Genomic DNA, 27,167 nt, shown 5'->3' with positions numbered 1-27,167 from the left:
CATGGCCATCCTCCTCCCTGCAGATTCATCCGGTCTCCACCTGTTCTCAGAGATGAGTATCAGTAGCCCCTCCTCCGGGAATTCCTCCTGGATGCCATGCTCTGTCCCCATCTCCTAACGGGATGGGACTTGCACTGCTTTCTTCTCAAGGGATCCCAGGAAATGTGAGGTGGAGGGGATGGAGCCAAGCAATGTTCTTCCCAGGGACATCTCTGAAGCCCACTCCCTACCCTTCCCTGCGGGAAGCGCCACATATGCTCACCTTATTTCTTTTGTGGTGGTTGATCTCATTCTCCTGGAATGCAGACAAAGTCCATCAGAATGAGGCCCCTGGTTCTTAGGAGCACTTGATTCCCATCCCTTCTCATGATGCACCATGGCCAGGACCCGTGAGGGGGCCGTGCATACACAGATAGTGGGCCTGGGATCTAGGCCAGGCTCTGGGGTCCAGAGAAAGGAGGACATGGGGCAGATGGACTGGCTACAGGTCGGGACCCTGCAGCACCACCCTCTCGGAAGACAGTAGGGGAGGCCGAAGCCTCAGGCAGGAAGGGGCTGCTGCGGCTACTGAGGTGCTTGCTGACGTGGAGGGTCCTGACTTCATTCTCCCCCCACGGGCAAACTCACCGGGGGAGGCTGAGGTCCACTCAGACAGACCTCATGCAGCTTTGCCTTCAGGAAGCTCTGCTGCTTCACCAGTCTTCGGCACCGGGAGCTGTGGCCTAACTGCAGCCTCACCTCGCTCATCCCTGAGATGGGCAACAGCCCCCAGGCTCACAGGGTAGCCGTGAGGCTGTCATGACGGGAGGTTTGCCGAGTCCTGAGAGCTCAGGGCTCAGTACAGGGGTGTTCTGCTCCCAAACCTCCGGATTCTGGTCCCTCCCCCACAATCCTCAGGCTCACCCACCTCCAGATAGTCCTCCATGGCGGTATCTAACATCACCAGCTCGGTGAGGAAAGTGCCAAGGAAAGGCACGACACCCTGTGTCATGAGGGGGAGGGTTGGGATGAGTCCCTGCTCTCTGGTGTCCACAGGGACCCTCCACTGAAAATGCTCCAGCCTCCTAGCCCACCCCAGGGGCTCACGTGGAGCAGCCTAGGACCCTTAGCAGCCTCCCCCCCACGGGTTCCCTTTCCCCTCCCCCCCCCCCCCCAGAACATCAGACTCCTCCTCATCACCTTCAGGGCCTGCTTTTCAAAAATGCCAGGGAATGGAGCACTAGGTCGGTCCCTCCCCACCCGCAAAACCCATTCTCTATGGACCACTCTGGACCCTCCTCCTGGTCCTTTTGAAATAAGAATTGTAGAAGCTGTGGCCCCAGAAGCCGCAGCTGGAGTGGGAAGGCCCCCCCCTTCCTGATCTTTCCTTTTTGGGAGGCTTCCAGCCCTCAGGGAGGAGCCCTCCTCCTCCTCTGACTTTGGAGGCCCTGGGCCTCAGGCACACTCACCTTCTTCTGCATCCTCTTCTGGGCTCCCCGGAGGGCCATCACCAGGGTGGCAAATCTATTGGATGGTCGCTCCTGCAGGGCCAAGGACAAGTTCCTTGAGACCATCATACCCTCAGGCCACTTGCCCCCACCATCTTGGACTTCAGAACCTAGACATCTGACCTAACTCATACTGATCCTGAGGCCCCATTATCCAGAAGCAGGCCGTGAGTGATTCCAGAACAACTCACTCCAACGTTCACTCCATGTGTGACCTTGAGCTTGCAGCCTGGCCTCCCCGAGCCTGTTTTCTCATCGGGAAACGTGACAACTCCACCTATCTCCCATGGTCTCCTGAGGACTCAGGGTCCTATTACTCTCATCATTGTTGTGGCCCTCAACCCAGCCCAACCCCATCACTGAGCACAGGTCTGTCCTCTGGGCTCTCCAGGTTTGTAAAGGCCCCCACCTGGACCAGCTGTCGACACAGAGAGAGAGGGTGTCTAGGCTAGGGAGTCTGCTTGGACACCACCTGCTTGCCCCCTCGCCGCCAACGGCATCCTCACCTAGGCTGTCGCCACATTCATGACAAAGGCTTCCCCTCCCCAAGGAATGCTTCAGACCATTCCCGACTTCATCCACTCAGGACCCTGTTCCCTCCCACCCCTCCTCTCTTTCCAGACCTGCACCTTCCAGGCTACCTTGATGAGCAGGTTCCTGCCCTGTGCGGTGTCCTTGCTGCACAGCTTTTGAAAGATCCTCAATGGCTTCCTGAAGAGAGGCAAGGGAGGCACGATCAATGGACGAATAATGTGGCAGGGTTGAGTGCGAGTGCCTTTTCTTTGAGAACCCCAGAGTGTCAACCTGCCTGGTTGAGGGTTTCTTCTGGGATCCTCTGAGCACTAAGGTCTTTGTAGGACATGGGAGGGAGCTCTCATGTGGCTCGTCCTGGGCCTCCCTTCCCATATTCATTGAGAAACGCTGTTTGGGTCAATTTGGGGTTCAAATGGGCAGAGAACTTAGTGGCTGTCAAGGAAACACGTGAAGAGATTTAATGCAGCTCAGCCCCGTGTGGGACATTTGGCAAAACTGATTTCTAAAGCGGGAGGCATGGTGACCTCCTCACCAGGGAGGCTGAGAGACGCACCCACCAGCCCAGGTCCTGTGGTCGGGGTTTGCCGCCTCCCAGAAGGTCCAAGCTGCCTGAGGGGGAAGAGGACAAGCCTCTGGGAGCTCCCTCGTCCATCCTGGTCCCTCCATGGAGAGAGGCCTACTCACCTGGAAACCTTCCCCCACGTGTTCTCGAGGCGGTGAATGGAGACACTCTGCAGAGCCGAGAGGATGGCACGTAAGGACGAGTAGTTCCTCAGGGTTTGACAGGCCTGGGGAGGGAAGAGAATGGGCTGTCACTTGGGGAGCCGGCACCTGATTGGCTCTCAAGCTTCAGTCCCCCTCAGGGGAAAGTGCTCCTGCTGGAGGAAGCCGCTGTCCAGGGACCTGCCGAAGGGCACACGTGAGGCCCAGAGGAAGAGGAAGATTTTACCTCACTCCAAGGAAGGAGCCAGGCAGAAACGGAGCATCCCAGCATGGGGCCATGCAAGGCGAGGTCAGCATGCCCCTGGACGGAAGAGCCTAGGGACTGCACAGTCCCTAGGGCAAAGACCAGGGCCTTCCACCCTGAGACCTGATCAAGGGAAGAGCAGTGCCCGAGACTCAGGAGAGCACCTCGGCTGGGCTTCCCGTTGCATACCTTGGCCACCTTGATCCAGTGCTCCACCACCATGGCCCTGTCCCGGGCTGTCATGCTTGGGTTGCCAAGGCAGGTGGTGATGACACACTTGGCCACACCGTTGAACTGGGCGACAGTGGCCCAGACTGTGGGTGCCAGGTGCTCATTGCCAGGCTTGTTGCGCTTGGACCAGACGGAGCCCAGGCACTGATGGGGCAGCAGCTTCTTGAACAGCTCCTAGAGAACAGGCGGACCTTGGTTCACCCAGCCATTTCCCATGCAAGACGCATGTCCTACGTAGGGGTCACAGGTCAGAGCTGGACCTCAGGGAGCTGAGAATCTGGCCTGAGCCTGGTTGGAGACCGTGGATTTCATTCCATTGTTTTTCCCTGAGGGAACCCAGTACACAATGACCCAGGAGCAAACAGAGCAAGGGAAGGAAGGAGGGCATTGGCACCCTGATCATGCTCAGGAACTCCCAGCTCCTGGTGGCACTGCAAGGTGGTCCAACCCAAGGGGGCTTCTTCCCCTCCCCTCCAACTGGCCATCCCCCTGGTCCTTCCCCCCTTTCAGATGCACATTCTCACACGGGAGCTGCAACCACACGTTCTTCCGTCTGCCCTGTCCTCATGGACACATCAGATGCCTAATCAATGCTGAGGGTACTCATCCTCCAAGGCACATGAGTGGGTGACCCATGGACTTGACTGAACACAGGGAGCTGCCCTCCTCCACCCACGGGACCAGGGCCTGCCCATTGGTCTCTCCATTCTGGCTCATTTCTTCTCCCTAGTACCTCCGTATCAGTGCTTATCATGGTCTCTCGCTACAGTCCGCAGCTGGATAGGGAAAGCTTGGGGCTAAGCGCCTTGATGGGTTGACAGGGTTGGGAAGTGGTGGAGCTGAGATTTGGTCCCAGACCATAGGAGTCCACATCAGGGAAAGGCAGGTGTGGGGCAGGTGAGAGCAGAAGGAAGGCCTGCCCCGGGCCCACCCTGAGAGCCCAGCTGCTCACCGCATCCATATACGTGAGCTGCTCTGCCACCAGCCTGGGAGGGAAGTCCAGGAGGTCGGGCTTCTCCTCACCCAGCTGGTTCTTTGGGGTGACACAGCAGTGGCAGGAAGCCTCTGGGGCCGCGGTGGGCTCTGTGGCTGTTGCCTGAGTGAAACTTTCTAGCAAAAAGGGTGGTCCAGCTGACTGCTGCTCAGCACCCGGCACACATGCAGAAGATGGGAGCTCGGGTTGCAGTTCTGGAACAGCTGACGGAGGGGAGGCAGGCTCTGACACCGCAGGTGACAGTTGACACAGAGCCGGGGTCGCCTCTAGCTCTATAGGAGGCCCTGTTCCTGGCTCTGCCGCTGGAAGGAGCCCTGGAGCTGGCACTGGGGCAGGAGACAGAGAAAGGTTCATCCACATCACTGACTTTCCGGATGCCTTTGCAAAACCAGGACAGACCCCATGGCCTTGAAAGGAATACCCAGCCCATGAACCGCATCCCAGTTAGCCTTCCCAGCTTGCCATCCCCCTTACCCTCCACCTCTGCCTCAGTGAGTGCCAGAAGTTCCCGCTGCATCAGGAGAAGGGGGACATGGTTTGTCACGTCCCAGGCATGCCACTTCAGAACCATGGCCCCATGTACATAGGCCACCTTGATCTCGACACGGTCACAGCCCAGGGACTGATAGATAGCCTGCAAATTCTGGTCAGGCCAGGTACCCAAGACGGGAGACAGGGTGCTGGGGAGAGTCATATGTGGAGCAGAGTCAGAGGCCTGGCCTTGCATTGCACATGCTACTCCCACAGCACCGTTCTTTCTGTATGGGTCCCAGAGGATGGCCCCAGCCCCCTTCCAACCCCTCTCTAGCTGCCCTCGTATTGGGAGGCCTGGTCCTCCAGAAAACCTGAATGAGTCTGGTTTTTCCACTTCTCCTCTCCTCTACCTGGCCATGGGCCTGGTCTATTCTATCCTCCATGCACACCAGTATCAAGGCTCAGGTTGGAGGCAGATTTGTGAGTGGTCGGCTCAGCACACCCTCGGTTCTTGGCCCCGGTTGGGGTGGTCAGCAGGGAGGGGCAGGCAGAGCAAGTTGGGACCGTCAAAGGGATGGGTGTTTCAGGCACCCACTGAGCCCAGACTGTGCTCTGCCGCCCAGAGGGCCCGGGACCCCCTCCACAGCCTTCTTTGACTCATTTGCTTCTTCACATGAAGCCCCCCAGATGAAGCCCACCCACTGGAAATCAAGAGATCAGTGAGATCCCTGGTTCGGCAAATCCCTCCCCAGCCACCACCCCTGTAGTCCCCCACCCTGCTCTGTGGAGGCAGCCAGCCCTGCTTCTGGACCCAAACCCCTGTCCCAGTTTTACTTGATCATTTCATCTGTCCTATGATCCAGCTCTTGGTGGATCCTTTCAAAGCTAGAGGAGGCTACGAAGATATCACATCTAACAACCATTGGACATGCATGCTTAGGGTGTGCAGAGTGCCTATCTGACCCTCTGACTAGAACTGAGACCCAGACACTGTATCTCCTCTCTCCATTCACATTCCTAGGTGCTTAATATACATTCTTGAATGACTACTTCCCAGCCCGCACTTTCCAAATCCTGAGTGGCCCGTGGGCTGGTCTGCCTGCTCCCAGTGTGCCCCTGAGCTGCTCACACAAAGGACAACTACCAGAACCATCTAGATGGAATCTCAGAAGTCCTTTGCACATGGGGAAACTGCCTGCTTTGCATTTCCTTTCGTCAACCCAGAAGGGCCACCGGCCTGTGAGGGTTGCACTTGAGAGCTTCTTGACCGGAGAGAGAGAACTATTAAGCAAGAAGATGCCCAGCACGTCCAGGAGCCCTTTCTACAGAGCCAAGCACCAGAGTAGCCCGTGCCATGTTTCCTCCCATGATTTCCTACAGTAACTGTATGAGGTTCATCCTCTTAACCACCCCAGTTTTCAGAAGAGGAAAGGGAAGGTCAGAGAGGGGTAGGGCCATTCCCGAGATGTACACCCAGTAGATGGGAGGCTCACCCTGTGCTGTGCACGGGGTGGGCACTCACCGATTGAACTGCTGGCCCAGGACCTGTGTGGCTGAAGTGAACATCTCGTACATGCAGAAGATCGTTGAGGTGGTTGAGATGCTCCCATCTGGGAAGGATGGCACCAGGGACTGTACGAAACGCTCCATTGTGCCTTCTCGGAGCCTCAGCATCGTCTGGGCCTCATCCAGGGACAGGGATGATTCCTTTTCCCACCAGGTAGAGAAGGGGGGTGTGGGGGGCAATGGAGTCAGCTTCAACACCACGAACCACCAGGATGATCAGGGTCTGGTGCTCAGACCAGAGAGTCCCATCCCTTCGGGAACTTGTGCAAGAAAAGGGACTTGAGGGCCCACCCAGAAAAAGGCTCTAGGCTTGAAAGTACAATTGCCTTTAGGGGTGAAATGAGAAAGCATTGGTCACTTCAACACATCTTGTTAGCTGAGCCACCACAGCCTTTCTCTCTCTGAATAGGCTTTATTAAGAACTGTATGCCTTTGAGTCATCAGTCAACATCCCTACTGCAGACAGGAGAAAGCAGAGGCTTAGCATCTCCAACGCTGCTCGAGATCATAGACGTTGGGCCTGAGAACTGTCCAGAGCATGGAATGCATGGCATTTCCCTAGGCTGCTGCGGCCTGCTCTGTTCCTAAGGTGGGGAGAAAGGTTCAGGGGAAATCCACCTTCCTCGGCAGGCCCCAGGGGAGCCGGTTGTTTCTAGTGTGGGTTCTGGCCTTGCCGTGATCATCTGTGGGTCCTGAGATTGGACATCAATCTGGACCTGTTCTCACCCCAGACCAGCATTGGATGCTGTTGTGGGCCGAGGCACCTGCTGCTTGTCAAGGGAGATGGAGTAGCTGAGCCCTTGGAGCAAGCAGCTCCTCAAAGATTGCCTGGATTGAACTCTGAAAAGACAGAGTCCACTACCTGGGCCAGGAGGCATCAGAGGCCTTGCACCCAATCCGTGCTTGAAAGGCTGAATCACGGTGGCAGACAACCTCCCATACGGAGGTCCAAAAAGACATATGAGGACACAGCTTGTGACCCGGGGGACATACAATGAGTCGATGTGTTCTGAGAGGTGATACGTTACAGAGGAACATATAGAATGGCTCCATCCCACCGTTCCTTTTATGTTCAATCACCCTGTGTGGGGTGAGGATTCATAAGGCCTTGGACACGTTCTCCAAGGACAGTGGAGCTGGGTTCTACACAGGATGGCTGGGGTGAGTCAAGAAAATACTCAAAACAGTAGCAAAATGCAAAGACACTCATGGCTGTGGGAAAAGTCACACAAAACAGAATGAAACAGAATAACCCACGCCCCAAACTGCAAAAAACATGAACACTATTCTCTACCATTCCCACCTATGTGAAGAGTGTCTTCCTACCTTCTCCCACAGCTGGTGGTGGAGGTGTGGATACTGGGATGACTTTGTGGTTGGGCCTGTGGGGCACTCATATAGAAACACCATGGGAGGGCCCCAGGTTTGTCCCCATATTTGTGTGGGGGCCCTGGGTGCGTGGAACCCTCCTCCCATTCTCACCTCAGAGTGACACTGATCCTGGGTGGCCTGGTGTACCTGCCACTTGTCTAGGGCGTTGTAGTTGAAGTCCCAGACCAGCTCTTCGATGACCTCCTGGGTGCAGCTCTGAAAATGCAGTGCCCCATACACATGGGGTCAAGAGACATTAGTGTCCTCCCGGGACATTGCCACAAGGGGCCACCCGCATTAGAAATCCTGCTCTCCAGTTGAGGCAAAGAGGGGCAGCTGAAAAGACATCGAGCAAGGACGTAGCCGGATGAAACTCTAGAGCTCGTGATTAACATCGAGGTAGTTGAGCTTGGTCCCCAGTGCTCAGCTTCTCATCCCGCCTGCTATGACCTGGGGTGTGAACATGAAAGATGGGCCAGGCTTCCAACACCTGGCAGCTTCCTTCTGCCCAGGAAGGGTGTGTCCCACATCCTCTGTCCCCTTCTCTACACATAGACAACCAGCCCCCCACCCCAACACACACACAGGGACACACATAATGAGGGGCAAGAGGTGTGGGCCTGCTGAGGTGACATCACAGTTGTTGCCTGCTCTCCAGTGGGCTGCCCTGAGCTGCCTCGTGTTACCTGTTGGTGTCTCCTGCCACATGTCCAGAGGGCTCGGAAAAGCGGGCTGAGCCGACGTCTACAATTATTTGAAAGTCTCTCTCTCTGGGCTTGCCTGGGCCCAGAGACCCTGAAGGGAGGAAGGCAGCAAGAGAACATCCTGTTCTCTCGAACGTCTCCACTCAAGTGAGCTGGAGAGCAGGTTGTCTTTTGAATCTGGGTGCCCGGTTACCAGAGTTCTAAGTTCAGTTGGGGCCTATCACAGAGGAAGTGAGGTCACTCTTTCAAGATTCTAATCCCTGGGACCATGTGTTCAGTCAGACCTATCCAGAGCCCCTTCTTGGAAGTTGACTCCTTAGCTTTCTCCCCCATGTCATCTCCTGAACTGGACACAATGAGCCAAAAAGGCCATAGCCACCACTCTCTGGAAATGGAACTAGGGTCCGAAGCTTCAGGAGGCAGAGCTGAATTCAGACCTTACGTTCTGTGTTTCTTTGCGCACTTGTGTGTCCTATGTCATTGTGTCTCTCGCGTAGTCCCCACTTTCCCAGCCTGCAGTGTGGGGATCAGGCTAGAATCTACTTCCTTGGGACATCCTCTGGTGTCTGTGGATAAGAGTATTTATTACATGTGTGGGGTGATCCCCTGTGTATCTGAGGCACAATTTTCAAGATGGAAGAATTACAAGAAGGGGTGGGACTTGGCATGGAGGGCCACTCAGAAGAGGCCTGGGTTCCAGCCATGTAATACTGCAACTGTCACTTTCCCTCTTGGCCTCATTTTAAGGTGGGCACCATGATGGTCTGGAAAAGCAAGAAGATGCAGGCATTGTCATCCTCTGTAGTAAAACCATGCAATTGTTTCCCGTTATATGAAGAACGAGACCCCGTTACCTCGTTTGGGTCTATGAGGGGAGCGGCTTTCACCATGGCTCCCAGGGATCCTGACCTGTGGTATAGGCATCAGACTGTAACCGCTAAGTGGTCAGTGACTGGCTTTTGACCCACAGGACATATTCAACGTGATGAAGTACCATGCCTAGAGCTTCTCTACATGCCATGCAAAGAGTTTCTCACTCCCTAGTTACTTTCCATCATGTTCCACTACTCACTCCTTCCCTTTCCCTTCTTCTTCTCTCTCTCTGAAGCAGAACCAAGCACCGATGTTTTGAGCTGCCATCTACAGAGGCTCACAGGATAGAGAACGGAGGCAGTGCCAAGGCCAAAAGACACACAGGAACTCAGCTTCTGAGTCCAGATGGCATCACAAGTCACGTGAGCCAACTTATGACAAAATCCTCTTCCAGTATGGCCCTGGTCACAGCCGCAGCCACTGACACACCTTGAGCCTTGGGAACCATGCTAATTTGGGCCCGCATTCTTCACCCACAAATACTGTTAGAAATTAAAGCGATGCACCTGCACATGCAGGGTATCAGGGCAATGCAGTCCTGGGGCAACTCTAGATAAGTAACAGTCTCCCAGGCCTCAGCATCTGTCCCTGCCTTCCTCCCTCCCCTCTGCTCTCCTCCTAGTGTCCCTGCAGCCACCTTGGCTGCCTTTTTCACTCCTCTGGCCAAACTGGCTTCTGTTATTGAGTGTCTGCAGCACAAGTCACTTCTTCCTGAAACGCTGCTCCCTGACGTGTGCAGGTCTAGCTCCCTTTGGTCAATCTGTTCTCAGCAACCTCAGCCTCAGTGAGGCCTTTCATATCTTTCCATGCAATGACTCCCCAGCCTTCCTCCGTAGCACACTTCATTCCTAGTACAGAGCGCTTGCTCTTTTCTTTCACGTGCGTTCTCTTTGGAGCTTTGGTCCATGTGTAGACTGGGAGCTCCTAAAGCAAAGGAGCCCTAGGTAATTTCATCTCCACGCACGGGCCCAGCAAGATACCTGGCATAGGGCAGTGCTCAGTGTGTAGTTACTGAATGAATAATTGAGAAGATCTTGGAGCCCACCTCCCCTCTTAAGCACCTAGACTGCAGAATGCTACTAAAACTTTCAAGCTGTTTCTGGGCAGGGGCGACAACCACAATGGCCTCTGCCTGACTCTTCCTGTTCCAGTTCCTCCAGCAGAACTCACCAGGTACCATGGACAAGGAAGCGCCCTGCACCCAGTTCTCCAGCTCTGGTGGCACAGCCCCACGCAGGCACACCAGCAAAAAAAGCCATGCCTTTTCTCGGGGGTCCTCAACGCAGTGCCTTTGCAGAGTCACAGAGCAAAGGAGCAGGATCTCTATTTTTCCCTTCACTGTGGAATCTGAGACAAAGAAGAGAAAAGGAGGAAGACTAACTCAGAACAAGAGATCAGATAGAAGTAACCGGAAGCAGAGGGCGGAGGGGGTGCAGGAATTGAGTGAATGGTGAAAAGGTACAAATTCCAGTTTCAGATCAATAAGGAATAGGGATTTACAGTACACCCCAGGACTACAGTTCATTACTGCTCTATGGTGTATTTGAGAAGTGTGAAAAGAGCAAGTTCTGAGAGTTCTCATCACAAAGAAAAACCTCTCTTTCTTTTCTTTTTACTTCATTTTTGTATCTCTAGAGATGATGATGGCGGCGGACTAAATTTATTCTGGCGATCGTTTCACAGTATACGAAAGGAACATCATTACGCCAGGTATCTTCAACATACACAGTTCTGTATGTCAAATGTATCAAAACAACTGGAGCAAAAAAATATTTTAATATTCATAGAGAGCATCAGGAAATTGGACATGGTAAAAAGAACGTCACGTAAACAAAACTGAAAACAGCAGAACCGAAAGCCAGTAGGTTATCCTAGGGGTTAAAAACTTCAAGCCATTGGCATAGAAAGTCGATTCTGAAATTAAAAATCAGTGAATTAAAATTAAAGCAGATGAAATAGAATTTTAAAATTTTGTTCCATTTAACAATTTGTCAAAGAATAGAAAGTCTTAATAAGTGACCTCAGATAGTAACTTTTGAAAAAACTGTTCATGTTTTGGAAAATTCTGATTGTAAGCTTCCAAGTGGGCACAGAATGAGAACATTTTGTTTGATCAAAGTCGCCTCATGGAAAATGGCTGAAGCAAAATGTCTGAGATGGGACCTAAACAAAAGGATATAAATGGCTAGACGAAATTGTCCTGAGTTCGTTTCTCCGTATTTGCAGTTTACATTTATTTTCATGTCGTTAAGTCCATTAAGTTCATGGAGTACATTCTAAGTGTGTTCCATGCATTAATATGTTTGAACAACCTCCCTGTAACCCAGCTTCACATCTCATTGTATCTTGTAAAATTCAAACTCTATACCATGAATCAGAAACTTCCGATGACCGCCTACTTCCAGCCCTTGGCAACACCATTCTACTGTCTTTGGCAATTTACTCTAGGTAGGTCCTAAGAGTGAAGTCAAAGTGTGTATTTTCATGAATACTCATCTACTTAGCATAATATCCTCAAGGTTCACCCATGTTGTGGCAAATGTCAATGTCTTCTTCCACTTTGAAGAATGAATGCTATTCCAATATGTGTACATACAACATCTGTTCCTCCCTCGACAGATACTTGGATTGCTTTCATGGTATAGCTATTATGAATAATGATGCCATGAAAATGTGTGTTCAGATATGTCTTCAAGACCATGCTGTCAATTAATTTGGGTATACACCCCAGAAGTGGAGTTACTGGAACACATAGTAAGTCTAATTTTAATTTTTTTTGAAACTACCATACTGATTTCACAACTATGCTGTTAAACATTCCTACCACACACACTGAATAAGGCTTCCATCTTCTCCACATCTTGGCCAACACTTGCTCTTTTTTTCCCTTCTGATTGCTTTTTTTTTTTTTTTTTTTTTTTTTGGAAGAGTCATCTTAAAGGATGTAAAATGGTATCTCATTGCTTTTTATAATTTGCATTTCCCTTAACATTAGTGATGTATCTTTTCAAATTTCTTTTCACGTGCACATCTTTGAGGATATGCCTATTCCCAATTTGCACATTCACGCATTGCATTCATTTTGTTGTCTGTTGTTGAGTTCATGTGATCTCTATTCATTCTGGATATTGAGCCCCTGCCAGATAGACAGTTTGCCAATATGGTCTCCCATCTTGTGGATTGTGTTTTTACTTCATTGCTAATGTCTTTAACGTCACAAAGATTGTAAGTATTCTGAATGTCCTGTACGTGAATTTATTTTTCTTTTCTATCCTGTGCCTTGCAGGTCATATCCATTAAAGCATGGCCAAATCCTATTTTGTGAAGCTATGAAAATGAATATTATTGGACTGCACTTCCGAGATGAAAAAGGTTCATTAGTGGAGTAAGAGAGCAGCATGAACTGGAGAAGCACGGGCATGATGATGGGGTCATGACGCTATGTGATCGCAAGAGGATAGGAATATGTATGATGGGCCAGCATGAGCTGTGTACTGGAAATGGGACCTTGTCCATTTTGTGCAGCACCTACGTGGATGATGGGAGCAGTGAGACATATGACTGGACGGATCCCCGAGCTCAGCCCTTCTTCCAAGTTAGACTTTCATTGCACTCTGATCCATTAACGTTTGAAGAGTTTCTTAATCAGATGAGGGACATAGTCTTACATGCTAGAAGGTGATGAACGTGGTGTGTGGGCGTGTCTGCAAGGAACTCCGTATCCCTCCCGTCTTGGTGAGCCACTGTCTGGAGTCCATGGCAAAGAAGGTTAGAGTACTAAATTACACTGGGGTCAAACCAAAGGGGAACAGTATGTCCCTCCTATGCTGAGCTGAAGTCAGGCAAGACCTTTATATGTTTGCTCTGTGTTCCCAGTTCATGGTCCCTAAGTTCTGCAGGTTCCTCTCTGGGAGAGAGGAGATGGACATGTTTGAGGGGGAGCTGGAGAGCTGTATCACCACCAGGAATGAGACCGAGAGCCGACTCCCAGTCATCGTGCAAGTGAAAAAATGGGATCAATGTCATCAAAGAGAAAACCATCAGCCACCAGTATTCATGCCGCCTGTGAGGAAATCTTGTCGAGAGGCACTTGTAAGTGATGGAGGGTGCACACCTGTAGTAACTCTGTGGCAAGTACAGATGTTACCTGCTTGAGGTGACCCACCTTGAAGAGACAAAGTTTTTGCCACCCTGTCAAGGGTGCTCGGAATGGACTCGAAGGGCAAGAGGCCTGGAACTGAAAGCATGTTTGAAAGTCTCTTTAGGGCTGAAATGAAAAAGGCAGCATGCCCTGAAAACTGCCTCACCTTGAATAGGCTAGCTCCCTTCATTGCTTGTGGGAAGAAAAGAAATCATCCGGTATTTTTCGTATTGAAAACAAGAAAACACAGAACCTTGGATTTCCGTTGTTTTTTTATTGAAATTCGATTAGCCGACATACAGTCCATCCTTATTTCAGATGTAGTGTTGAATAACTCATCAGTTGCATATACCACTCAGTGCTCATCACATCACGTGCCCTCCTTTATGCTCCTCACCCAATTGCCCCATCCCCCCACCCAGCTCCCCTCCAGCCACCCTCAGTTGTTCTCTGTGCTTAAGAGCCCCTCATGGTTTTGCTCCGTCTCTGATGGCTTCCCGGTCAGTTTTCCCTCCTTTCCCCTATGATTATCATCAGTTTTCACTCATATGTGGAACGTAAGAAACAGTGTAGAGGATCATAGTGGATTTTCTTTAAAAGGATGTTATTTTCTGTCTTTCCATGTTTGACTGCATTTCACTTTTCTTTAAAAATGACACGTTCAAATGATATGTCCATTGACCCTGGAGGGTTGGGCGTTCTTCACACTTCCTCAATGAGTTAGGACCCTGAACCAGGTGTCAGGAGAACCTCCTCTGTGTTATTGTTCCCCGGGTGCCCTTGTTGGGCTTCAGCTTCCTTATCTGTAATACGATGAGAGATACGAATGCTAAATATTTTCCGAAAGTTGTTCCCGCTACAAACGTTCGATGGCTACCGATAGTCGAATATTGCTTCATCCACGAGACAAAGGTTAGGAATCGTTATTTCAATTACTTCGTGAAGACACACAACCAAGTAGAATGAGAACACCAGAGGAGCATCGCTCCAATAGGACTCGAGTGAAACTCTGCTCCAACTGCCAGTAGCATAGGACGTTACCTTTTACGTGAACACAGAGGTGGGCCCTGGCCTTTCCATAGAAACAGACTGTCCTTTTGTCTTTGGACATTTTCATTTACCTTTCATGTGGATTGACGTTCAGCCCGATGAGACCTCATGAGGAAACTCTGCGTATTCTAAGCTTAGATCTCATAGGACCGATTTTTCTTAAGTTTTGAAACTACACTATAATTGAAAGACAGTGTTATATTCCTTTCAGGTGAACAGCAGGGACTCAATAGTTCTGTACATTACACAGTGCTCAGCACCATAAGTGTACTCTTAATCCCCATGACCTATTTCACCCATCCCCCCACCTGGCCATCCCCAGTCTGTGCTCTACATTTGAGACTGGTTTTTTGTTTGTTTTCTCTTTGTTCTTTCTTTTTGTCTCTTAAGTGCCACACAGGAGTCAAACCCATGTTAACATAACACACATCGACTTTAAAGCTTACCTCCGTTTCATGGTCTGGATGAAATGTGGTGACTATACCACCACGTTGACTCCACAGTGGCTCCCAGGGATCCCCACCCGTGCTATATACCTCCCTGTCTATCCACTGCCTGGTTGCTAATAGGTTTCTGACCAAGAGAATATGACAGAACATTGTCACTTTCCTGTTACTCTCTTCTGTTCCCTTCCTTTCTTTCCTGTATCCCTGCACTGGGGAAGCAAGCACTGGTGTTTAGAACTGCCCTACATAAAGGCCCACAGAGGAAGGAACCTAGGGAGTGCCCAGGCTAATAGGCAGAAAAGAACTCAAATTCAGGATTTCGCTTAAACCCACTTTGTTGAGTCTGAGCTAAATCCTGACATTAGTCACATCAGTGACTTGGGAGCAAATCTTACCACAGTTGGGCCTCGGGTGAGGCGCAGATTGCATCACACAGAGACCTGGGGGCAGAAACACCCAGTCTCAACTGTGCAGAGATTCCAGGCCCCCCCGAATTGGGAGCTAGGAAATATCACGCTTCAGAAGTGCTAAGCTTTCTAGTAGTGTTCTCAGAGACAAACAGATAGCTAACTCAGGTAACCTGGCCCTCCCATCCACTGCCATCTCTTGTTCTCACCTCCCAGCCTCCACCAGCCACTCTGGCCACTTTCCGAATCTTCTTTCGTCAAACTAGTTTCTGTCTGAGAGATTTGGCCCCAGCGGTGCCCTCTCCCTGACACACTGTTCCCAGAGGTGTGCAGCTCTTGCTCCCTCTTGTCAATCTGCTACCAGCAGATGTCACCATGTGGAGGCCTTCCAGACCCTCCTCTCCTGTGACTCCCTAGCCCTCCCTACTACACTGTGCTGGTAACTGGAGTATAATATCTGCTCTGTTCTTTCACACGTCTTGCTTTCAAGGTGTTCTCCATCAGAACAGCAGAAACAACTTGGCCATTTGCAGACTGCACTGGGGCCCACCAACTCACCTGGCACAGGCTGAGTGCTCAGAGCATAGTTGCTGAAAGAAGAAATGGGAAGGTCTTGGGGCCCTGCCTTCCATCCTTGTCACCATGTCCATTCCTGAGCCCGTTATGCTAGCACTGGGATGGGCAATGTGAGAGGCTAGAATGGATATCAAGTGGCCAAGATGTACTCGGCTGCTTAGTGCCTTTTCCAGGTTGAATGCGCTTGGGCGGATGTCAATGTGTGATGCAAAGATCATCATACCTGGTGCCCACTCCCATGGGTCCACCTACATGTCTGTTCCCCAGGACTAATTGTCATAAATCTTCTTCCTCCCAGTCCCTGACCAACGAGCCAAATCATCTACCACTGCCACGAGCCAATGTATATTCTTTCCTCAGGCTGCTTTTCTTTCCATACCACCTGAAAGAATTGAAAGAATTTTGAAATGCTTGAAAGAATTTCCCGTCGCTGCATTCTATCAAGACTACCCTGAACGGGGCTGTAGTATATCTGCAGCCACTTTCCATCCTGCAGCCACATCCAAGCCCATTCAGCCATGAACCAACCTGTCTTTTCCCTCCTCTGTCGCATGGAGCAATATTGGGTCTTCTGCTCGTCCTCTCTGAAGCTCCTCTGGCCCGTTCATGGGGACTTGCGAGGGAGCCCGTGCACCACACACAGAGTGGCCCCTAGCACCTGCCTCTGCCCACGTGCCAGGGCTGACTCAGGAGCTCAGGCTCCCACCTTACCCCCTTTCAGCCTCGGCCATCCCTCTTGGAAGGACTTTGTGCTCTGCACACATTGCAGAGATACAGGAGGGCACAGGAAAGAAAACCCACTGACCTAAAGAAGCTCCTAAACTATTGACCTCCTTCCATCCTGCCTCCATATTCCCTGGAAGAGAAGAAGAGGAGAGGCCTGCAGGTGTGGACAAAGCCCTGCCCTGGCTGTTTATCTTCCCGGCAATAAAAAGGCCTCCTCGCTGCGGCCAAACTGTTGCTGAAAATTCTGTTTTCAGTGGTGAAACAGATAACTTTGGTCAAATGGCCTGCTGGCGCCGTTTGTCAGGGTGGTCCGTGGACAAGTGGCCTCAGCATCCGCGGAGAGCGTGTTGGAAATGCAGAGTCTCAGGTCCCTCCCAGTGTTACTGAATCAGAATCTGTATTTTCACGAGATCCCCAGGGGATCCAGGCCTAAGACGATGTCTCAAAAACCACTGTTGAATGTTCCCCAAAGAGAAAGCTAATCGGCACCTTGATATACCAAATGGGGAAGGCACGGTTGTTTCCTGGGCCTTTTTGGCAGTTTCTAGCATTCTAGAATTCCATAAAGGGTTGATTCCCCAGTGGACATGGTGGGAGTTGTTGTGCAGGAAAGGAAAGAACACCATACCTGCTGGGAAATGGAGCAAGGACGGAAGCTATGCATGGGCCCAACAGCAAGAGCTCCAACGCGCCAAGGCTGATCCCCTGCTCTAGAGCTCTCTGCTGTTCTTATGCTAGATCCCTTTGTGTCAGGTGATGGGATGGGAGATTGTTCTTGCTTTTGGAGCTGGCCTGTCTTGCTGTAACCGGTCCTCTAAGATTCACTTTTGTTGTATCCCAAAGTTTTGGGACGCTTGTCTTGTCATTGTTTTTGGATTCCATGTAATTTTTTTTCCTATTTTGAATTCCTGGTTGACCCACTCATTTCTCGGGAGCGTGTTCTTTCACCTCCTTGTGTTCATGGTCTTTCCAGGTTTTTCTCTTGTGGTTGATTTCTAGTCCATACCATTGTGGTCAGAAAAGATGTATGCCATGACTTCCATCTTTTTGAATTAGTAGAGACTTGTTCGGTAGCCTAATATGTGATCTGCTCTGGAGGACGTTCCATGTGCAATCGAAAGGAATGAGTATGTGCTGTTGGAGGATGGAATGTTCTGCATGCGTCTGTTAAAACCAGTGCATCACCCAAAGCCACTGTTTCCTTGTTGATTTTCAGTTTGGATCATGTGTCCATTAATAGAAGGGGGGTGTTAGATCCCCTACTGTATTGTATTACAGTCAATTAGTTGCCTGCTTTTTGTTATTAACTGTTTTATGTATTTGGGTCCTCCTATGCTGGGTGTCTAAAAATTTAAAATTGTTCTATCTTCTTGTTGCATTGTCTCCATGATTGGGACACAGTGTCCTTCTTTGTGAGTCACTACTCTTTTTTTTTTTATATTCTGTTTTGTCTGATAGAAGTATTCATACCCCTGCTTTGTTTTGGCAACCAGTTGCATGCGAGATGCTTCTCATCTGCTCACTTTCAATGTGCAGGGGACCCAGTAGGTCTGGGGGCTCAGGCTGAGTACCTAATTTCGGACAAGTCAGTGTAAGTGTGCAAACTGAGACTGAGTGTGTAAACTGTTGAATATTAGTGACAATGGAATATTACTCAGCCATCAAAAAGAACGATTTCTCAACATTTGCTGCAACATAGACGGGACTGGAGGAGATAATGCTAAGTCAAGTCAAACAGAGAAGGAAAATTATCATATGGTTTCACTCATTTATGGAACATAAGAAGTAGGAAGATCAGTAGGAGAAGAAAGGGAAGAAGAAAGGGGGGGTAAACAGAAGGGGGAATGAACCACAAGAGACTATGGACACTGGGAAACAAACTGAGGGCTTCAGAGAGGAGGGGAGTGGGGGATTGGGATAGGCTGGTGTTGGGTATTAAGGAGGGCACCTATTGCATGGTACACTGGGTGTTAGACGCAAGTAATGAGTCATGGAACTTTACATCAAAAACTAGGGAAGTACTGTATGCTGACTAACATAATAAAAAAAAATATTATAAAAGAAATAGAGATGATGGACTTCAGAAAACATGGACCTAAAAGTCACGACGGACAGCAAGGAGAGTGTGGGGTTTCTCTGGTCAAGGATATGGCCCATTATCCTGGCAAGAAAGAGCCCATCCCTGATCCATCAGATGCCAGCCAGGGAACAGTAGCTATTGTGCATCTGACGCAGAGCCTGGGGCCTGGAGGGAACTGCTGCTTCAGAAGAACCGCATAAGGAGATGCACGAAGGCTGGAAATCCTGGCTCCTAGGTCAGCATAGATGTTCATGGAACCAGGCTCAGGTGTGCCCTTTAAGGTACCCCTCCCATCTTTTCCCAACACACAAAACAAGCAGGAAAGGGAATCCAGAGATCACTGACAAGAATCCCAGAAAGATTACAAACTTGGTAAATGGCCAACGGGGAGACTGAGGCTGGAAAGTCCTGCCTGCCCTGAGTCCATCTGCAAATTATCTTCCTCTGGCTTTGTCCCCTTCACACGCAGGATTTGATCTCCTTCCGTGTTTTTCCCCACTAGGTGCTGATGCAGTTCCAGAGATTGAACTACAATACGACAAGTTCCAAATACAGGGGAAATACAAAACCAAACACAAAACCAAAAAAGCATCTCAACGGAAGAAGCAGGACACAGTCTTCCTGGCCTTAGAGCGGAGAAAGGCAACCCCAGTCCTGGGGCAGGAAGGAGTTCTGGGGCGTACAAGTCTTAAAGACTCCCACTTTCAGTGGTTGTTGCTATTCCTGGGAAAGTCCCTGCAACCTCTAAATCTCAGGAGTTCTGAGGGGCTGTCTCTGCTGTTTGCCCAAATTCATTGACTGAAATGGACCCGTGCTCTGAGTAAGGGGGATTTGGGGGTGCCCTCCAGTGGCTAGGGAGAAGGGCTGGCACTTCTCCTTCCTCCCACATACAGTAGCTGATGACTCTGGAAGATTTCCTAGGTCAGGAACGAATATGAGAGTCTGTGCAAGTTTTCCATTACTGTAGGAAATAAAAGACCCAAACCACACACATGGGCTCTAAAACAAAAAAAGGGCTTTAATCTCCTAACATGCAAATCTATCACGGTACTATTTAAAACAACTAAATGGTGCCCCTACATAAGGAAATAGATGGGGGGAAGGGGTGTGGAGAAAATGGGCACAAGGATGCAGCTGCTGAGGAATCCCTGCAGGGCCACTGGACACTTGCTCAGCCCTGAGGTTGACTGCGGCCAGTTCTTCTCCTTCTTGAGTGCTGCTGACCAGCTAGGACCGGGGCTCCAGCTGGCAGGACAGGGTGTAGCTAAGGACAGAGGGACACCTGTGAGTTGCCCAGGAGCTTCCATTCAAGAGTCCCTGCCAGTGTTTGCCCACAGCTGGAGTCTGGCGCCCCGGCAACAAGGCCTGAGGCTGCCCAGGGAAGGAGGATCCCAGGAGTGGCCAGCAGAAAGAGTCCACCCCGAACCTCACCGACCCAGCTCCTGATGGGCCTCACCTCTCAGCCTCGCTGAGCGGCTCCATAGCCTGGAACCAGGCCCAAAAAGGATCCTCGGGCTCTAGGGTGTAATTCTCGGCAGCCACCTGGAGCAGCATGATGTCCGTAATGACTTGGTATTCCTGAACAGACAGAGAAGCACAGGATGTATAGGGAGCCTGGGGGGGGGGGGGGGCGGGGAGCTGCAGGGTCTGGTGAGGGTTGAGCACCGGGACCGGGCACCCATCCCAGGTCCTGGCACACATGGCCATCCTCCTCCCTGCAGATTCATCCGGTCTCCACCTGTTCTCAGAGGTATCAGTAGCCCCTCCTCCGGGAAGTTCTCCTGGATGCCATGCTCTGTCCCCATCTCCTAACGGGATGGGACTTGCACTGCTTTCTTCTCAAGGGGTCCCAGGAAATGTGAGGTGGAGGGCATGGAGCCAAGCAATGTTCTTCCCAGGGACATCTCTGAGGCCCACTCCCTACCCTTCCCTGCGGGAAGCGCCACATATGCTCACCTTATTTCTTTTATGGTGGTTGATCTCATTCCCCTGGAAAGCAGACAAAGTCCATCAGAATGAGGCCCCTGGTTCTTAGGAGCACTTGATTCCCATCCCTTCTCATGCTGCACCATGGCCAGGACCCGTGAGGGGGCCGTGCATACACAGATAGCGGGCCTGGGATCTAGGCCAGGCTCTGGGGTCCAGAGAAAGGAGGACATGGGGCAGATGGACTGGCTACAGGTCGGGACCCTGTAGCACCACCCTCTCGGAAGACAGTAGGGGAGGCCGAAGCCTCAGGCAGGAAGGGGCTGCTGCGGCTACTGAGGTGCTTGCTGACGTGGAGGGTCCTGACTTCATTCTCCCCCCACGGGCAAACTCACCGGGGGAGGCTGAGGTCCACTCAGACAGACCTCATGCAGCTTTGCCTTCAGGAAGCTCTGCTGCTTCACCAGTCTTGGGCACCGGGAGCCATGTCCTAACTGCAGTCTCGCCTCACTCATCGCTGAGATGGGCAAGAGACCCCGGCCTCACAGACGCAGCTCTGAGGCTGTCATGAGGGTAGTTTAGCCGAGTCCTGAGAGCTCAGGGCTCATTACAGGGGTGCTCTATTCCCAAAGGTCCAGATTCTGGTCCATCCCCCACAATCTTCAGGCTCACCCACCTCCAGATAGACCTCCAGTGCGGTTTCCAACATCAGCAACTTGGTGAGGAAAGTGCCAAGGAAGGGCACGACACCCTGTGTCCTAAGGGGGAGAGTGGGATGAGTCACTGTTCTCTGTTGCCTACAAGGACCCTCCCCTGAAAAAGCTCCAGCCTCCTGGCCCACCCCAGGTGACCACGTGGAGCAGCTGTCGACACTAAGAGAGAGGGTGTCAAGGCTAGGGAGTCTGCTTGGACACCACCTGCTTGCCCCCTCACCGCCAAAGGCATCCTCACCTAGGCTGTCGCCACATTCATGACAAAGGCTTCCCCTCCCCAAGGAATGCTTCAGACCATTCCCGACTTCATCCTCGCAGGACCCTGTTCCCTCCCACCCCTCCTCTCTTTCCAGACCTGCACCTTCCAGGCTACCTTGATGAGCAGGTTCCTGCCCTGTGCGGTGTCCTTGCTGCACAGCTTTTGAAAGATCCTCAATGGCTTCCTGAAGAGAGGCAAGGGAGGCAGGATCAATGGACGAATAATGTGGCAGGGTTGAGTGCGAGTGCCTTTTCTTTGAGAACCCCAAAGTGTCAACCTGCCTGGTTGAGGGTTTCTTCTGGGATCCTCTGAGCACTAAGGTCTTTGTAGGACATGGGAGGGAGCTCTCATGTGGCTCGTCCTGGGCCTCCCTTCCCATATTCATTGAGAAACGCTGTTTGGGTCAATTTGGGGTTCAAATGGGCAGAGAGCTTAGTGGCTGTCAAGGAAACACGTGAAGAGATTTAATGCAGCTCAGCCCCGTGTGGGACATTTGGCAAAACTGATTTCTAAAGTGGGAGGCATGGTGGCCTCTTCACCAGGAAGGCTGAGAGACGCACCCACCAGCCCAGGTCTTGTGGTCGGGGTTTGCCGCCTCCCAGAAGGTCCAAGCTGCCTGAGGGGGAAGAGGACAAGCCTCTGGGAGCTCCCTCCTCCATCCTGGTCCCTCCATGGAGAGAGGCCTACTCACCTGGAAACCTTCCCCCCACGTGTTCTCGAGGCGGTGAATGGAGACACTCTGCAGAGCCGAGAGGATGGCACGTAAGGACGAGTAGTTCCTCAGGGTTTGACAGGCCTGGGGAGGGAAGAGAATGGGCTGTCATGTGGGGAGCCGGCACCTTATTGGCTCTCAAGCTTCAGTCCCCCTCAGGGGAAAGCGCTCCTGCTGGAGGAAGCCGCTGTCCAGGGACCTGCCGAAGGGCACACGTGAGGCCAAGAGGAGGAGGAAGATTTTACCTCACTCCAAGGAAGGAGCCAGGCAGAAACGGAGCATCCCAGCATAGGGCCACGCAAGGCGAGGTCAGCATATCCCTGGACGGAAGAGCCTAGGGACTGCACAGTCCCTAGGGCAAAGACCAGGGCCTTCCACTCTGAGACCTGATCAAGGGAAGAGCAGTGCCCGAGACTCAGGAGAGCACCTCGGCTGGGCTTCCCGTTGCATACCTTGGCCACCTTGATCCAGTGCTCCACCACTATGGCCCTGTCCCGGGCTGTCATGCTTGGGTTGCCAAGGCAGGTGGTGATGACACACTTGGCCACACAGTTGAACTGGGTGACAGTGGCCCGGACCGTGGGTGCCAGGTGCTCACTGCCAGGCTTGTTGCGCTTGGACCAGACGGAGCCCAGGCACTAATGGGGCAGCAGCTTCTTGAACAGCTCCTAGAGAACAGGGGGACCTTGGTTCACCCAGCCATTTCCCATGCAAGACGCATGTCCTACGTAGGGGTCACAGGTCAGAGCTGGACCTCAGGGAGCTGAGAATCTGGCCTGAGCCTGGGTGGAGACCGTGGATTTCATTCCATTGTTTTTCACTGAGGGAACAGGGTAGAAGGACAACAGCCCCAGGCATGTAAAGCTCCACTTCCCAACAGAAGCAAGGCACTTCAATATCCCCCTCCAGTCCTGCAAACTATGTGCATTATTCTCTTTTTCTGTGTTGGAACAGTGCCACACTAAGATTCACGCTGCTCAACAACATGATGCAGCTGTGCGATTACTGAGAATCTATTTGTTTTAGGCTTCTAACAAAATATCTATTTTCTCTCTTTTGCACATATATCTCACTCAGTAGTGACAGCTCAAGTTCTTTTTCACAATGAATGATTCAGAAATAAGTATCAAAAACAGATTTGAAGAGAACAGAAGAGACAATTAAAAGATACGGAAACATCCTACTTAATAAAAGGCCATGTATTTATGTTCTGAGTCGAATTTTAAAGCTTTTAAAACATTTTATTCCTATAAATCCATCTTAGATAGCAACTGGACCTCACAGAAGCACTTAAATAAACGTTTACCAGTTGTATCCTGGCGAACAATATTTCTTGCTTTCTCAGCTCCTGGTGCCCCAGATGTGGTGGCGCTCCTCGATCGCACTGGCTCGGCCACATCCGGGTGGCTCCGCCAGCTGAGAGAACAGGATCTCCCCACGGTGGCTCCTTTCGGAGAATAGAACACAGCCTGATAAAGGATAAGACAAGAAAAATAATCTAAAGGCTGACTTCCTTATCATTCATTGCACAGCCTGTGTTACTCAGCAGATTTCATAAATCCAACTGTATATAATCGGCAGCTTCTCTTGTTGCAAAATTAGGTATCACTTCTCTGCTTTCCTCTCCTAGAGCTCTGGTCAAGTATTTCAAATGAGTGGTCAAGGATCCAAGAGAAATACAGGAGATAAGAGACCGAGACAGAGATTTCTGCACAGGTAATGTGCTGGTGGCTGCCACCTATGGGTCGTTTTCACACCCAGGTTCCTGAGAGTATATTTTGTTTCCACAAATCCAGTGCTTAGAAGGCAAGTATTTTTATAATGAACATTTGAATTCATTTTTATTTTTAATTAAAAAAATTTTTTTAAAAATATGTTAGTCACCATACAGCACATCCCTGGTTTTTGATGCAAAGTTCGATGATTCATTAGTTGCGCATAACACCCAGTGCACCATGCAATACGTGCCCTCCTTACTACCCATCACCAGCCCATCCCATTCCCCCACCCCCCTCCCCTCTGTAGCCCTCAGTTTGTTTCTCAGAGTTCATAGTCTCTCATGCTTCATTCCCCCTTCTGATCACCCCCCTTTCTTTATCCCTTTCTTCCCCTACCGATTTTCCTAGTTCTTATGTTCCATAGATGAGAGAAACCATATGACAATTGTCTTTCTCTGCTTGACTTATTTCACTTAGCATTATCTCCTCATAAGCAAGATGATAGATCAATCGGAAATATTTGCCAAAGGCATTAATTACATAATTGAATTCATTCTGTATCATTCCATAAACAGTGTTTTTCAGATTGTTTACCTTCCTATAAATAAATACAGCCACTCACAGACTGCAGCGAAGATATTATAAGAATCAGTCCCATTAATGACATGTTTATATGGTTAAGTAATCACCATAATTGGTTCACACCTCCCCACATCCACATCCTCTGTGGGCCTCTCCCACAATGACCCTGGGCTTCATCACATGACTTGCTTTGCTAGCAAAATGAGCAAGCAGAGATTTGAAATGCGTTGGAAAATCTGGGCTTGCCCTGTTGCTGCTCCTGGAAACCTAAAACCTCACCAAAAAAGCCTGAGCTGGCCTGCTGGGCAATAAAAGGTATGTGGCCAAGTCCCCCCATCACTGCCCCAGCTGACAGCTGGCCAACCCTAGAGCTGCCTGGCTGATTATTTGACAGCCTAGCTGACTACAAACACAGGAGGGAATCCAGCAGAACTGCCCAACTGTGTCCAACCCAAACTGCCAACTCATAAAATCATGATTTAAACAACTGGCTGTTCCTTTAAGTCACTATGTTTTGGGGTGATCTGTCACACAGGAAAAGCTGATACAGTCTATAATAAGGCTATTGTTGAGGCTATAGTCTACCCAAAGCAAGCAATGTATACTTTATGCATCTTGGGAGAAGAAACTCCTCCCAAGTTTTAGGACCAAGAAAAGCTATGTATCACCTAAGCTGTCGATGTTCCCCATTTGGAATCTGTGATCCTCTGCTGTAACCCTGTGAAGATCAGAGTCACATCTAAGCTTGCTCCCCTTCTCCCTCCCTAGCAAGCATACAGGGCTCTCTGGCATGCATTCTGGCATCTTAACCACTCCGGCAACTCCGCTCCCTTTAAATTTGCCCCAGTGTCCTTACCCATTTTATCTATTGTATTATAGGTACTTCTATGAACTGCCTCAAAATCTTTACACAATAAATTGGAGTACAAGGGAATTAATCCCAAGACTGTGTCACAGCCTTAAAACAGTAATGAAGACAAATTGTTGTCCCCAGTAGAAACCACCATGGATGTTTTCCACCTTGATCTGACTCGAGGTCTCAAAACAACTTTTATCTAGAAACAAAAAAAGCCAAAATGACTCCCATCTGAAACACTCAGAATTTTTCTACCTTGCCTAAGCAGGCACTGGAATACGTCTTTCTAGTGTGGTGCCCGGAGCTGGACTTGCCCAGCTTCGATTTCTGGCTTTCCCACTTCTCAGCTAGGTACCTTGAGTGAGCCCATCACCATGGACTCTCTGTACTTCAGTTTCTGTCTGTGATACCTGGATAGTAACTCAGAAGTTACCAAGAGGGCGAAGAGAGAGAATACATACAAGCACGAGCCATTATTATTATTCCTGTTGCTACTACTGCTACTCCCCTTCATCTTCTTTCTTCCTCCACAGCCCCTTCATAAATTCATCATCCTTACTACGAGGACAGAGTGCTATGAAACACCATCCGACACCACCATTAAAAAGACACGGCCTGTATGGTTTATTCCAAAATTCCATGCATTAATTGCCTATATGTATAGACACACTCCGCCTCCATCTCAGACATCTGGTATTTCTCTGTAAGAGTAGAAGTACCTTTGTCTCGCTGCTTCTTTTCCTTTTGTTCACTTAGTTTGTCTAGAGGTAGGTTTGTCATCTCAACTCCGTAAGCAGTTCTCGCCAGCACTGCTGTCTAGGAGTCCATGACGTTGGCCCACTCGTTTATGAGTTCTTCCCATTCCGTGAGGGAGGACAGCACACCAAGGAAGTCATCCCAGAGCTCTTGAGAAATGTACACACACAGGTTTGCTCGGATCCACGCCACCATGAGTGTCTAAAACCAACAAGCCAACAAGAGAACTGAATCACCCTCATTTGGAAGAAGAATGAGTTTTAACAAAATATTTTAAATTACTAGGAATAAAATGAACTTTAAAATAAAAAGCACTTGATCTTGATTTTCTTTTAGCGTCTCAAAATTTATTTGATCAACTGTAATCAGGATCTGAGCTACGGAGAAATCAGCTATTATCATGAACAAAACTACTGGTTCAAAATCCTCTGGTGTCTGCAGCTAGTCCTGGCTGTAACTTGGGAGAAGACAAAACTCTCGGTATAACAACTATTCTACTTCTTTTTTTTTTTTTTTTTAAAGATTTTATTTATTTATTTGACAGAGAGAGAGACAGCCAGCGAGAGAGGGAACACAAGCAGGGGGAGTGGAAGAGGAAGAAGCAGGCTCCCATCAGAGGAGCCTGATGCGGGGCTTGATCCCTGAACACCGGGATCACGCCCTGAGCCGAAGGCAGATGCCCAACGATTGATCCGCCCAGGCGCCCCTGGAATTTACATCCTAAAATAATCATTTTGATTCCTGTGGTTTCTGTACCAGTGAACTTGCTACCTGATGGGATTCCTTTGGGCCCACCCTCCCTTCATGGGAGAAAGGAAAAGGCTGGACTCCACAGCCCTAGGGGCCCCTGCCAGGTCAGTCCTGCCTCATTTCTATGCTTTCCACCAGGTGCACACAGAGCTTTCCCTTTAGTGCTGACTCAAGGACATCCAGAAAAAGCATCCAGGGGACACCTGGGTGGCACAGCGGTTAGGCGTCTGCCTTCAGCTCAGGGCGTGATCCCAGCATTATGGGATCG

The 27,167-nt window shown here is 50.4% G+C and overlaps 3 protein-coding genes and 1 long non-coding RNA gene across 10 annotated transcripts in view; 2 read left to right on the top strand and 2 right to left on the bottom strand.

Moving 5' to 3' along the window:
• The window catches only part of LOC130543845 (uncharacterized), a 407,309-nt gene that overhangs the window by 110,302 nt on the left and 269,840 nt on the right, over positions 1-27,167 (top strand). The gene's annotated exons all lie outside the window — the stretch shown is intronic.
• LOC125281957 (focal adhesion kinase 1-like) overlaps positions 1-27,167 on the bottom strand; it is a 344,868-nt gene that overhangs the window by 290,321 nt on the left and 27,380 nt on the right. The gene's annotated exons all lie outside the window — the stretch shown is intronic.
• On the bottom strand, positions 267-26,350 carry LOC125281963 (ral guanine nucleotide dissociation stimulator-like). Of its 2 annotated transcripts, XM_057312844.1 has the most exons (18): positions 26,113-26,350; positions 23,544-23,706; positions 22,690-22,905; positions 22,217-22,321; positions 21,640-21,709; positions 20,949-21,311; positions 20,584-20,616; positions 20,084-20,205; positions 7,736-7,840; positions 6,210-6,394; positions 4,688-4,893; positions 4,172-4,539; positions 3,178-3,393; positions 2,706-2,809; positions 2,129-2,198; positions 1,449-1,520; positions 908-982; positions 267-793 (listed from the first exon to the last, which is right to left on the bottom strand). In XM_057312844.1, the coding sequence occupies exons 10-18, from the start codon at positions 6,359-6,361 to the stop codon at positions 659-661; spliced, it is 1,398 nt and encodes a 465-aa protein (XP_057168827.1). In that variant the 5' UTR covers positions 6,362-6,394; positions 7,736-7,840; positions 20,084-20,205; positions 20,584-20,616; positions 20,949-21,311; positions 21,640-21,709; positions 22,217-22,321; positions 22,690-22,905; positions 23,544-23,706; positions 26,113-26,350; the 3' UTR covers positions 267-658. The 2 variants fall into 2 exon arrangements, 1 of the variants encoding a protein (XP_057168827.1); XR_007189029.2 differs by lacking the exons at positions 267-793; positions 908-982; positions 1,449-1,520; ... (5 more) ...; positions 6,210-6,394; positions 7,736-7,840 and adding an exon at positions 19,622-19,891.
• LOC130543858 (uncharacterized) lies at positions 10,431-17,937 on the top strand. The gene is made up of 2 exons (XR_008959541.1): positions 10,431-11,955; positions 12,488-17,937. It is a non-coding gene; the product is annotated as an uncharacterized LOC130543858 (long non-coding RNA).

The sequence above is a fragment of the Ursus arctos genome, unplaced genomic scaffold, assembly GCF_023065955.2.
Source record: "Ursus arctos isolate Adak ecotype North America unplaced genomic scaffold, UrsArc2.0 scaffold_16, whole genome shotgun sequence".
Classification (NCBI taxonomy): domain Eukaryota; kingdom Metazoa; phylum Chordata; class Mammalia; order Carnivora; family Ursidae; genus Ursus; species Ursus arctos.
This window is presented reverse-complemented; position numbering and strand designations above follow the sequence as displayed.

Excerpts from the sequence above, each read along its gene's own strand:
- LOC125281963 (XM_057312844.1), bottom strand. The coding sequence starts at position 6,361 with ATGCTGAGGCTCCGAGAAGGCACAATGGAGCGTTTCGTACAGTCCCTG. Across the intron at positions 4,894-6,209 it reads CTGGGCCAGCAGTTCAATCG|CACCCTGTCTCCCGTCTTGG; the intron begins GTGAGTGCCCAC and ends GACTCTCCCCAG. Across the intron at positions 3,394-4,171 it reads AGCTCACGTATATGGATGCG|GAGCTGTTCAAGAAGCTGCT; the intron begins GTGAGCAGCTGG and ends CCTGTTCTCTAG.